Source organism: Monodon monoceros, unplaced genomic scaffold (assembly GCF_005190385.1).
Source record: "Monodon monoceros isolate NGI ecotype Baffin Bay Population unplaced genomic scaffold, NGI_Narwhal_1 Super_Scaffold_19, whole genome shotgun sequence".
In the NCBI taxonomy this organism is placed as follows: Eukaryota; Metazoa; Chordata; class Mammalia; order Artiodactyla; family Monodontidae; genus Monodon; species Monodon monoceros.
This window is the reverse complement of record NW_021703775.1, coordinates 70,180,522-70,193,802: the sequence shown is the minus strand read 5'-3', so window position 1 is coordinate 70,193,802 and position 13,281 is coordinate 70,180,522. Positions and strand designations below refer to the sequence as shown.

The following is a 13,281-nucleotide window of genomic DNA, read 5'->3' as shown; positions in this document are numbered from 1 at the left end:
ACCCCCAGGCCTCGAGGCTCGGACTGGACTCCCTCCCACCTCTAGCCTGGGGCGGGTGATACATTCACCACTTTGGCCCCATTGAGGACCCTGTCCCAGCACCAGCCCCAGCCCCAGTGTGGATGCCCTCACCTGGAGCCACAGGCCAGACATAGGGAGCCCAGTCATTCCCTACTCTTCGCCCAGCAAACAAGCAGGAGCCCCTCCCAGGTACAGGTCTTGTGAGAATCACTGGATGGGGTGGGTCTCTGCCCTCGGGGGGCCCACGGTCTGGAGGGGGAGAAGGTGTAAAGAAGTGTGGCTGGGAGAGCAGGATGAGGGTGGCAGTGGAGGTTTGGAGCTCCCAGGCTGAGTGCCTGACTCCACAGGGGGAGGGGCATTCGGGTACAGTCCCTGGGAAGAGGGGGCATCTGGCTTGGGTTTTGAACCCAGAGGGGAATTGGCCAGGCAGGTGAGGGCAGGGCCTCGGGACAGCAGGGGGTGAAGGCAGCGCGAGTGACCCGGTGTCCCTGCAACGCCAAGTGCGAGGTGAAGACGGAGGGAATGAGGCGGCGTGGGAGGGGGGAGCCGGGTCATGGGGCTCTGTTTTAAGCCTGGGGTGTCATGGTCAGACTTGCAATTCATAAAGGCGACACTTGGACCTTGAGTGGGAGAGCCAGGTCTCAGAGTGCCCTCTGGACCAGCCTCTGATTCCCCTTCGGCCCATCAGCCCCCCCCCCAGCCCCCCCCACCCCACCAGCCCCGTGGCCGTGCAGACTTCCTGCCCAGAGCCCCATTCTCCAGGCTCCGGGCCGACCTCCACTGTGTCCACCTGTTCCTCCTTCACCTGTGCTCATACTTTTGCCGAGGCTGCAACAGCTTCTTGCCCTTTGTCTTCCCTTATTTAGTTTCAAACTCTAGTCTTCTTCCTCTGACAAGGGCAAGACCCAGCCCACAGGGAGCCTTGCTGAGATGTCTAATGTCATCCTGCAAACCCTCCCACTGACCCTGAGGGGCAGGTGCCATTAGTACCCCCATTCTACAGGTAAAGGGATGGAGGCAGGAGAATTTTAGGTAAACAGTAGATCTGGGATTTGAACTGAGGTCTGACTCCAAAGCTCATGCTCTTACCATCATCCATTTGCTAGCCCAGGGAAGAACAAAACTGCACTTTTTGTTTGTGCAAAAAGTTTGTAAGGAAGGGAAATAAAATCTCAGTGTTGACAGTGTAGACAGATATGCAAGGAAAAGGGACGCAGAGTGTGTGTGTGTACTCGTGCACGCGTGTGTATCTATTAGAAACACTTGTAAACTGGCCACAGGATCTGCCCAAGAGAAGACACAATCCCCCCCTGAGACAGGTACCTAAGTGGCAGGACCTCTCCCTCACACCCAGGAGGGGCCGGGTCCCCTGGAGTGAGGGCTGGAAGGGGCTCGAAGAGGCCAGGAGAAGAGCACATGAGGCCATGGGGAAGCTCAAAGCAAAGCCCAGGCCGAGACAACTGGGCTGCCCCATCATCCATCTGTTGCCCCATCTGAGTCCCTATGAACCAGGTGAAAACCCGGCAGGAAGAGGAGCTGCAGCTCTGTCTTTGGATAATGTGAAGGCTAGTGCTGCGTAACAACCAGGCCTCACCTGCATCCCGGCTGGAGGGGGAACCCCAGGAGGACTGAGTGGAGGAGAAGACTGTGGGCTGAGCCTCCTTCCAGGTTTCAGGAAAGAAGGAGGATAGGTTTGAGCAGACTAGACCTAGTGGGGTCCTGGGGATGCAGCCCCCAAGTCACAAGAGTCACTTCTCAACCCCAGCAAGCAGGACCTAGGTCTGCCCTGGACTTTCTCTTTGGGATCATAGAGGAGAAGTCCCTTCACTTGTCCCCCAGGAGCCAAGGAGCTCTGGGGGATGCTTGGTGCCACCAGGGGCACTGGCTGCCCTCACTGGCTGGGTGGGCTGCAGGCCCCATCAGAGGGGACAGGACTGTTCTTTAGAGACAGCAGGGACACTGCCCTCCCTTCCGAGAGTGTGGGAGGAAATGTCCAGCCCCAGAGGAGCACTGCCCCCATCCCACCAGATGGGACAGAGACCTGGCATTCTACCTTCCAGCGGAAACCCTCATCTCGCTAAGCCTGTTGGAGCCACCGACGTGTCTGAACTATATCCTCTTTTCATAGTAAATGAAAACAGATGGACAAACTGATTTTGTGCAGGTTGATTTTCACAAGCCCCATGTGTAGACTCTGGGCTTCTCGCTCCAGCTCCCTCTCCAGAGGAAGCTAAAAGGATCTCTCTAATTGAGTGGCACAGACCTGGGATGTAGGGGAGCCCAACAGACGTTAACGCAGTAGTCAAGCCATATGCATTTGCCCTCCTTCCCTGAGACGCTGGGCATTTGCGGGTGGCAGTCTGCCCCCTTTTCTGGGAGAATAGAGCCATGTGACTAGAAGAGCAGACAGTCACACATCCCTAATGCTGGCAGAATGACATGAGCCAGACTTATCGCCAGGAAAGTCCTCAGAGCAATGAGCCTGGTGTGTGCTTGTGTTTGTGCCCTGGAGCTGATGACACACTTGAGTGCCTCTCCATGGGGCAGGGTGGGCATCACGTCAGGAGGGTGAGGTCACCCTCCTGAGCAGAGCAGGGTACCATCCACGTTCATCCCTGCTCCGTGACTGTCCCCACCCACTACTGCCCCAACAGTTCCAGGTCCAGCTTGCAAAATGAAAGCATCTGATCACTGAGGTGTGTGAGGGGTAGATGAGGCACTCTGTCCTGAATTCTGGAGAAGGCAGTTCTTATCCCACGTGAGTGAATCGTTAATGGTGGGGTCGCAAACATCCTAATATTGGGGCTGAGGCATTCCCAGCACATCCACAGACTTAGGCCTGCCAAGCAGAGGCTGTGTCCCACACCTTAGGGACACACCCCATCTTGGGAGAAGGTGACCCCAGGAAGTTTTAGTTTTCTGATAGAACCTGGAGGCCCTGCGTGGACTGGGCAGCTCCAGCCTGACCCTCTCTCCCATGCTCCGACCCCCAATTGTCGGGTCCATAGCCCCACCCTGATAAGGCTAAGGCTGCCCGATCCTGCCCCGCTCCCCCTTCTCCAAGGTCATATCATGACCCCGATTGCCCAGCAGCTCCCCAGATACTCCATGGGGCTGAGAGAAATGGGATGCTCAGACCCCCAGGGCCAGCTCAGGAGAGGGACAGAATGGTTATCTGGGGAGGACACAACTCCCCACTGGTGACCAGGGCCACCCATCAAGGGCGATACCTCCCAGGGGGTCCTTGCTCAGAGGGAAGAGGTCTAAGGAGCACAGAGGTCCCGTCCCAAGACAGTCTGATGGTCAGGGCTGGAGAGTGGCCACTGGCCTACCTCTGCCCCCACAGCTGTCCAGCCACACAAGAATGCCTGTGTGGACCATAAACATGCCTGTGCAGGGGAGCTGCACGAGGCCTCACTGTCGGGGGCCTCTCTTCCGCCAGATCTTGAACTCAGTCATGTGACAAAGTCTCCATCCCATCCCCAAGAGTTCCTCATTCCGAGAGGAATGGTCAGTCAGCTCACAGTGTCTGGCATCTGGCCCCAGGGGCCTCCAGCCACTCCCCACAGGTTGCCCAGCGGCCCCCTCCTCTCCACAGGTTGCCCCCATGGGAAGTGGGGGGTCTGGAGGAGCAGAGCCTCAGCCGAGCATCACAGGAACAGCGGTCCTCTTCAACCCTGGACAGAACCTGCAATGGTTGACATCCCATGAGCCTCCCCAAGCAACCCCTTGGCTCCTAGCCATGCGAGCATCACCTTGTCCCCAGGACCCTCTCCCTGGCTCAGATTCTGGGCAAGACAACATCTCCCCACAAGTGCAGCCATGCAGGTCCCATCAGACGTATAACTCAGGGCCAGGGACTCCGCTGGCCTTCCATCTACCCAACACCCCTCCTCACAGGGTTGTTCCTTGGTTCTCGGGGTCCCATGTCACATGCATTTCAGTGCGTGCGTGTGCACGTGTGTGTGCACATCCTAAAGTCCCACCTCAGCTCTTCACTGATTTTGTGCTGGGGACGCGTGGGGAGGCTGGAGGGCTGGCCAGAGGGGGAGGCAGCAGTGGCTGCGAGCCTTGGGAGAAGGGGAGCAGCCCTCCTGTGGCCTCATCAGCCCTGCCCTGGCTGTGGCCCAACGTGACCTCTGCAGAGCATGAAGGGCGTGGGGGTGAGGGTGTGGAGGCCAGAGAGTGGCAGGTCGGAAGGAAGGCAGAGCAGAGTAAGAGGTTGACCAGATGGCCCCGGAGGCCTGGGGTGTGGAGAATGTCTGTGGTTTCAAGTGATCGTATCATAAACCATTTTTATACCTAGCAAAGTCACCCCAGCATGGGACTCCATCCTGACAGGAGAACACTGGGTGTGTTAAGACACTTTAAAACTCACACACACTGTGTACATCTATGGGTTTGAGAAGGGGCTCTGCTCAGACCCTCTGTTTCGCCTGTACCTTTCCGCTCAGCTTTCTGGCCCTGCCCAGGGCTCGAGGCAGAATGAAGCCTTCAGGGCCCTGGTCAGATGAGCCATCCTACGTGGAGGTGCAGAGTGGCACCCCTGGGAGGGGGGCCTGGACGCAGGCTCACTGCTTCACCTGTTCCCTGCCAGGTCATATTTGTATTGTAAAGGCCGTGGGAGGCCAGTGCCTAACCGGAGAGAATGTTGCTCAAACGGTGGCATTTCAGGTTCTGTCGTGTAGAGCAGAGTCTCCCGGGAAGGTATCTTCCAGCCTCTGTCACTTGAACTCTATGGGCTTCGGACCTCAGCCAGTTCAGTCTTCTGCTTTGCAGATAAGGAGCCTGAGGGCCAGAGAGACCAAGGCTGCCCGCCTGTTGGTGGCAGAGCTGGGGCACCCAGGTCCCCTAACTCCCTGCTTACATGGGAGTCGGCCTCTCTCTGGGGCCAGCCTGTTCACCCGCCGGACACCTGCACACCCCCACTGCCAGCTACAGGTGCACCCAAGGGACCAGTCACAAGAGTCTCGGCCCCTGGCCTCCTCAGGACAGGGTGGGGAGGCAGGGCCAGGAACGCAGAGGTCATTTCCCAGCACGTGGCTGAACCCAGCCCCCCGGGCAGGACCAGGCTCAGTGCGGGTAGCAGGACAGGTCAGAGCGGCCGAGACCGCGTGCCAAGCCGATCGCCTCTGAGAACCCTGCCTCCCTCTTAACTCTCTGGGTGTTTCTCCTCTTGGTCACTTCTCGATTGCTGTTATTTTTGCTTCATCTTATCTGTTTCCTTCCAGGTCCAGCTTTAGGGCGCGGCTGCCAGGCCTTAGGAGCCTTTGCAATGGTTTTGTATTTCTGTAGACACCAGATATAAACATATTTATATATCTGTGTCCCTCCCCTGCTCCCCCCAGTTCACAAGCCCGATGCACACTCTACACGCAGGCCACTCTGACCTCTGACCCCGTGTTCCATGTGGCAGGAGGCCCCACCCCGGGCCAGGTCCTAGGTCATGGCTGCTGGCTGTCTGTGGCGGAAGTCCTTGGTTGTTCTCCCTCCCCTCCTCCTGGCTCTAACCATTCTGTCCGTCTATCTCGTCTCGTCCTCAGTTTCCAAGCAATGTCATGAAGGGCTTCCTTTCCATGCCTAAAAGGAAACAATATGTTTTTGGAAAGAGGTGGGGTTGGAGTCAGGGTTCCGGGACGGCTTGGGGCCCTCAGTCTTCAGGGCAATCAAGGGATTGGCTGCGATCACAGGCGTTTGGGAGCCTCAGTCACGCTGGAGATTCTCCCACTGGAGGCAGACGGGCCCCGCGGCCCGGGACCTGCCGGCCACGTTTTGTTTGGCGGAGACGCCGGGGCCAGCAGTGGAGTCGAACCGTATTGTTTCCCTTTGAGGCCAGTCTTGGTCCTCGTCCCCATCCACAGCTCATGCTTTTTGATTTGCATCTTTTTTTGCATGGACATGCCGAGTAGTGATAAGCAGGGTTTTCTGTTCTTCTGGGCGTCTCTGGTCAGACTCTTCTCTTTCAGATCCCGTGTAAGGTCGCTAGGTTCAGGTGTGTCATTGCTGTGTCCCTTGAGTCCTAAAATGAAGGGCGTAACCAAGGTGTGCAGGGAGACCTAGCCCTGTGAGGAGGCGGCGCCGTGGCCGCAGGGCGGCAGGTAAGGACACCCTGGTCTCTGTGCCTAGGTCGGTGCAAGACGGCAGCCAGTGCGGCCGGGAGAAGCTGGAGCTCGTCCTGTCCAACCTGCAGGCCGACGTCCTTGAGCTGCTGCTGGAGTTTGTCTACACGGGCTCCCTGGTCATCGACTCGGCCAACGCCAAGACCCTGCTAGAGGCAGCCAGCAAGTTCCAGTTCCACACCTTCTGCAAAGTCTGCGTGTCCTTTCTCGGTGAGCCGCAGGGAACAGTGCTGATGTGCAAACAGTTCAAAAACAGCAAGGATTGAGAGGGAAGGGCTGTGCGTGCCCAGCCAGACCGCCTCAGGGCGTAGCTGGATTCCACAGCAGTTTTAAGGTGATAATTCGGGTAACTGTGCACAAAGGCCTCTGCTCACCGGCAGACAGAGATGTTCTCTGCATTGCTCCTCTGAGGGCCGGAAAGGCCACACCGGGACCCCGGGCAGCCTTGTGAGGACAAATGGACCGAGAAGCCTGTGTGAATGGTCTGTTCATGGGGAGCCTGTGCCCTGGCCTCACAGCCCTGCTCTCTAAACACTGAACAAACTTGCTTCTATTAGACCCAACCCAGAGAACACACTCACTTTACAGTTTGGAGCTGCCCAGTTTGGTGAGAGCAGGGAGAGGGAGGGGCAGAGACAGGAGTCACCAGAACTGGCCTGAGTGTGGAGTGAGAGAGGCGGGGATGGGAGCAGGCCAGGTGGGGATGGCCAGGGGCCTGAGACGTGACCTTGGGGGAATGAGCCATGTAGAAGAGTCAGGAACCACAGCTCCTGAGTTGGGCCCACAAAAGTGATGGGCCTCCTGGGACCCAGACACGTCTAGACTAGAATAACCATTAGTCGGATCTCAGGAGCTCTGGCCAGACTGACCCCAGGTCTGGATGTCAGGTTGGGTAAGGCCGAGACCCATGGGAGGTGGTGGGTGGGCTTATAAGGGGTGTTACTGCTACCATGACTCTAAAGTAGAAGGCTGTGACCCCAGACGTGCCTGTCACAATTATGGCAGACACCATAAGCCTCAGTGTGACCCCCCAAGCCCAGGCCTCTTCCACTCACAGGCACTGAAAAAGGTCCGAGCCCGGCACTGACACCCCATACCTCAGTCTCGGCCCTTCTGCCGGGACCTGCAGCAGTAGAGGGAGGCCCCGGGGAAGTCAGCATGAGACGGGGCAGAGAAAAAGCCAGAAAATGGATCTGAAGATCCAGGAACACAGGAAACGGGCTTGTGGGGACTCTGAATGCTGAAGGCGGGTCACAAAGACATGAGCTCAGAGAGGGATCCAGAGTGACAGGCGATGGGGACGGGTGGTGACCCCTTCCAGGGCCCTGCAGTCAGTGGTCCCGTCCTGTGCTCTTGCCCCCAGAGAAGCAGCTGACGGCCAGCAACTGCCTGGGGGTGCTGGCCATGGCCGAGGCCATGCAGTGCAGCGAGCTCTACCACATGGCCAAGGCCTTTGCGCTGCAGATCTTCCCCGAGGTGGCGACCCAGGAGGAGATCCTAAACATCTCCAAGGATGACTTCATTGCCTACATCGCCAATGACAGCCTCAACACCAAGGCCGAGGAGCTAGTGTACGAGACCGTCATCAAGTGGATCAAGAAAGACCCCGTGTCCCGTGCGCAGGTAGGGCCTGCCCCACCCCCACCCGGCTTGTCCCTTCTCCCTCACAGTACAGGGATGGTGTCTGGAGCAAGGGGCCAGGAAATTAGAGGAGGCAGGGCTGCCTGGTCTGACCAGCAGTGGGAGCATCTGAGAGCCAGCAGGCCCGGGTAGGGAGGCTGGACCAGCTCCTGTGGGTACAGAGTGGTGAAGGGGGATGAGAGATGAGAAATCAGGCACTAGAGGGTTCTCTAGGGCTGGCATTACACCTGAAGGAGACCCAAGCCAACCGAGAGGCCGCAGGGCCAGGTGCGCAGCAACAGGGCCCTGCAGGGAGAGAAGTGTGTGCCTGAGCCAGGGTGCCCTGGGCTCCCGTGAGCTTGGACCCAGCAGCAGGAGCCCCACCCGTGCTCGGGCTGTTGAGAGGGTGGAGAGCACCTGGACCAAGCAGAAACCACTGCCCGCCTGATGGGAGGGAGGGCGAGTCCCTCAGGGGGGACAGCTGAAGAAATCAGAGCCAGAGCCCAGGGCGGAAGGAAAAGAGAGCAGGGTCTGCAGGAGGGCCCCTGAGTTACAGGAAATCGAGCACAGCCCGGAAGGATCTCCGGCCGACAGCCTTGCTTAGAACGGAATTACCTTGGTTCTAACGTGTGAGGAGCCCCCGGCCGTTAGTGCAGACACACAGGTAGGTCTCAGGAGAGCTCAGAGGTCCCCCAGAGAGCAGCAAATGGGAAGACAGAGTCAGGGAGGCGGGAGCCCAGAACGAGCTGAGGCAGCTGAATGACACGTGACAGGGGCTACTTTGTTGCGTGTGGAACAAGAAGAGGCATGAGGGAGGGAGGGATGGGGCGGGCGGGGGCATTCACAGCCTTGGGTGGATACAGGACGCAGACATGGCTCTCCACCCCTGCCCCAGCCACTGGGCCCAGGAGAAGGCGGTCCTCTGACTGACCAGGCGGGGTCGGGGCAAGATTCATTTTCAGAGGAAGGAAGTCAGGTTGGGTGGCTGTAGTAATGACCACCACCGTCCACCACAATGCCCAAATCTGTCTCCAGCCCAGAACTCTGCCTTTGATGGTCTACTGGACACCTCCAGCCCATGTCCCCTAAGCCCCTCTAATTCATAAACCCCCAGACCTACACATCTTGTTGTGTTCCTTATTCCAGTTCTGCCCATTACCCATGGCAGAAGTTGAGAGTCCTCCCACACCTTCCACCTCCACTTGGCCACACACCACTGCCACTTGTGCCTCCTCTTACGAGAGCCAGCTTCTCTCGCTCCCCATTCAAGGCCCCTCATCTCACCAGGATGACTGCAGTCGTCTCCTGAGAGGTTTCCCCGCCTTCAGTCTCCTCCTTCCAAATTCATTCCCACCCTGCAGCCTCGTGGTCTTCCTAGGACATGTTTCGTCCTGTAATTTCTCTGTTTAAAACCCCTCATGAGGGACTTCCCTGGCAGTCCAGCAGTTAAGACTCGGCGCTTTCACGGCAGAGGGCACGGGTTCGATCCCCGGTCCAGGACCTAAGATCCCATATGCCACGTGGCACGGCTCTCCAAAAAATTTTTAATAAAACTTTTAAAAATAAAAATAAATAAAGTAAAACCCCTCATGAGTGCTCCCATCCACTCTGCAGGAAACACTACACAGCGCTTGGCAGACAAGGCAGGAGGCCAGCAGAGGCCAGTGCCTAGCTGACCTCTCCAGTCTCATTTCCCCCTATCTGCTGCCCAACGCCCAGCAGAAGCCTCCTGCATCCAGCTCCATAGAGTCCCCCAAATGCAACACTCTCTTTCACACTCCAATGCCTCTGTGTGTGCTTTGAATCCCTCCCCCTCCCCCACCCCCAGTCGGCCTTAGGCCTGGAAAAGTTGGCAATCCTTCCACACCAGGCTCAGATGGCACCCACTCTGGGGAGCCTCCTCTCCTGCACTCCCACAACCCCTAACTAGACTCTTGCTGTGGGAAGAGTCCTTTTATGTGATGGATCCCTTCCCCACCCTTAAACTGTGTATACCTGGAGGTCAGGGACCAGGTCTTATTGGTCTTTGCACCCCCAATAGCACACTCAATGCGCGGCAAGGAGGGGTCACCGATTAGTTGTTGGACGAAACTAAAATAGAGTGGTGAGCAAACAGTTTGCCAGACAAGAGGGAGATTCACATCAGTCCATGAAAAGCCTTTGATGCAGGTGAGGGGGTCCAGCGGATGCCACGAAAGGGGCTTGCTGGCGATGGGGAGGCACAGGTGCTGACGGTTCTGACTCGCAAGCTCGATGATCACCGTCAGCTGTCCTGGGCCCTCCCACCCCTTCCTGAGCTCCTGCCCACCTCGTCAAGGATCAGGATCCTCATTTCAGTCCCCGGCAGCCTGGTGTGAAGCGGAGGCCCGCGACCTGGGTGGAGGCAGGGAGAAGGTGCTCAAGAGACTGGTGGATGGCCCACCCCAGGGCCAGCCCCAGCACGCCAGGCCTCCCCCTTCTTTCCCTCCTCACCTCCTGCTCCTGGGAGCGCCCGTCAGCTCCGCCTAGGCCGGGGTGAGCAGTGTCGACACTCCCAAGCCAAACGCACACTCGAATCACCCCTTTTGCCCAGTCCCACACCTCTCGCTTCTTCCTTCTCAACACACCTCACAAGAGGTGGCGCCACCTTATGATCTAAGAAGACCCCATGCTCCCTTGACCCCGCAGTACTCGGCGGAGCTCCTGGCCGTGGTCCGCCTCCCCTTCATCCACCCCAGCTACCTGCTCAACGTGGTTGACAACGAGGAGCTGATCAAGTCATCGGAAGCGTGTCGGGACCTGGTCAACGAGGCCAAACGCTACCACATGCTGCCACACGCCCGCCAGGAGATGCAGACGCCCCGAACACGGCCCCGCCTCTCAGCAGGTATGGCGGGATATGCCCCGAGCCCCCAAAGGCAGGCGCCACGCCGTCAGCCCAACTCTGGGTGGTCCCCCAAGGAGGCACCAGGCACAGATGCTGACACAGTGTCAGGCTATCCCAAGGGTGCCCATCCGTGTCCCTGCAGGTGTGGCCGAGGTCATCGTTTTGGTTGGGGGCCGTCAGATGGTGGGGATGACCCAGCGCTCGCTGGTGGCTGTCACCTGCTGGAACCCGCAGAACAACAAGTGGTACCCCCTGGCCTCACTGCCTTTCTATGACCGCGAGTTCTTCAGCGTAGTGAGTGCCGGGGACAACATCTACCTTTCAGGTGAGGCTCCTCAGGGCTGGGCTGGGGACCGGGCACAGACTTCCCCAGGGGGCCTCTCCCCACACCAGGGTTAAGGAAGGCCAAGGCCACAAGTGTCTACTTTGCAGGGGAAGCCTTCTCCTCCTGCCCCCGGGGCTGCGCCTGCCCAGCCTGGGACCCTTCCTCACTCCCTGTCCACTCTCTGGACCTCCCATACTGCCCACAGGTGGGATGGAATCAGGGGTGACGCTGGCCGATGTCTGGTGCTACATGTCCCTGCTCGATAACTGGAACCTCGTCTCCAGGATGACGGTCCCCCGCTGTCGGCACAATAGCCTTGTCTATGATGGGAAGATTTACACCCTCGGGGGACTTGGCGTGGCAGGCAATGTGGACCACGTGGAGAGGTAAGGAGGTCACAGTCACGACAGGGGCATCCTCTGACATCCCCCGAGAGCTAAAAGCACATCACTCCTCCTCCCCAAACCCCACCCAATTAAGACCCACTGGAGACTGGACTTTTATTTATTTATTTGTTTATTTATGGCTGTGTTGGGTCTTCGTTGCTGTGCGCGGGCTTTCTCTAGTTGAGGCGAGCGTGGGCTACTCTTTGTTGCAGTGCACGGGCTTCTCATTGCGGTGGCTTCTTTTGTTGTGGAGCACAAGCTCTAGGCACGGGGGCTTCAGTAGTTGTGGCTCGCGGGCTCTAGAGCGCAGGCTCAGTAGTTGTGGTGCGTGGGCTTAGTTGCTCCGCAGCATGTGGGATCTTCTCAAGCCAGGGATCGAACCCGTGGTCCCCTGCATTGGCAGGCGGATTCTTAACCACTGCGCCACCAGGGAAGTCCTGATGGTGGAGTAGAAGCAAGAAGGGTAACAACTGCCCAGCCACCGAGACGGGACACTCTTGTCCCACAGGGGGACTGACAAGCTGGAGGCATGAGAGCCAATGGTGCAAAAACACAGGATGGGCTTGGATGCCCTGACCAGGCAGTTAGGGAACTTACTGGGACCGGAAGTAGCAGCCCAGAGACTGGCTGGGATGTAGGGCTAAGCTGGAACCAATGGTCCAAATGTGCACCGCGCCAGTGGCTGTGCCTTCATGTTCCTGCCAAGTGGAGGTGACACATGGGGGAGCTCCCTTCCTCCCTGCCTCCCACACCTCCAAGGAAATCTGCATGTAACCCAGAGAAGGGTCGCTGCACACAGGCCTGGCCAACCCTCTAGAATTCTCTAGAAGAGAATGTAAGTCATGTGTATAAAGCCTGCCCTCTGCTGGAAGCTCCAGGCTGGCTTCCTCACCTCGGCCCTTTGAAGCTGGCCGCACCTAGCGGAGGGATCATGTGCAGGCAGGAGGGGAATAGGCTGGAGGCGGGCGCTTCTCTGGGTGGAAACAGTCTTTTCCTTTGAGACGGGGAAATGGATCATGCAGAGGACGGACACCTTGGAGAGAAACTGCAGAACGAGCTCAGATAGCTTTGTGAGTCAGCAGCAGGATGGGGGAAACTGCAGGGCAGTCCTGCTTTTGGAGAATCTAGTGCCCCAGAGAGTGACAAGTTAGGCTGAACTGGCCCCAAATTCCAACCCAGGGGGTCACGGCTAAGGTCACCGGAGCCCTTTTCCCACGTTCTTCCCGCACCCTGGCCCCCCCACCCTGGCCCCCATTATCAGCTTCCCGTGTGATAGCTTCTCGCCTGTAGAGCCGCACAAACCCCTCAGTTTGTATTCTTCCCTCGATGGCTAATTGAACACTTGATAAATGTTACGGCAAAGATGGTTTCAGAGTGAGACAGGCTCTGGATTTTCACTGTGGGCTTTTAACTCCCCCAAGTGGAGCTCAGAGATGGCTCAGTAACAACGTTTAATTGTCATATTGATTTGAAGATAATGGGGAATCCCCGTGTGATTATGAAGATATTAATACTGCTGTTGAACCTGGTTCAGCCCTGACGCCGACAGCCTTCTGTGGGACCCACTGCACACCCATCACTCTCCAAGCTTTCCAGAAGCACCAGGTTCCACTCGTTTGTGATCCACGATAAACACACGAAAATGAGACATTTTCTATGTAGGAGTAAACTGAGCTAGATCTGTCATCCTGTCTTGCTCTTGTCAGCTATTTTTAATCTCCTAAGATGCTGATTTTGCAACCTTGTTGATAAATACAGGGATTTGTTCAAGGATCGAATGCACAAAGAAGGGGAACAAACTCCACTCCTGTTGGGCCCAGGAGCAGTTCGCCCTGGCAGCTGGCTAGGCCTTTGTTCCGCTGCGAAATCAGCTGGGGCACAGAATGGGCAAGACCACCCTGCGAACCCCAGGAGATGGAGGAGCAGTCCAGGACACGGTGCCCT

General features: G+C 57.7%; 1 protein-coding gene across 1 annotated transcript in view; it reads left to right on the top strand.

Annotated features, from left to right (window-relative positions):
- Positions 1-13,281, top strand: part of KLHL29 (kelch like family member 29) — a 309,933-nt gene that overhangs the window by 288,805 nt on the left and 7,847 nt on the right. Inside the window, exons 7-11 of the mRNA XM_029231912.1 lie at positions 6,148-6,350; positions 7,504-7,763; positions 10,428-10,626; positions 10,769-10,951; positions 11,157-11,337. Coding sequence (XP_029087745.1) covers positions 6,148-6,350; positions 7,504-7,763; positions 10,428-10,626; positions 10,769-10,951; positions 11,157-11,337 — 1,026 coding nt within the window. The remainder of the gene's footprint in view (positions 1-6,147; positions 6,351-7,503; positions 7,764-10,427; positions 10,627-10,768; positions 10,952-11,156; positions 11,338-13,281) is intronic.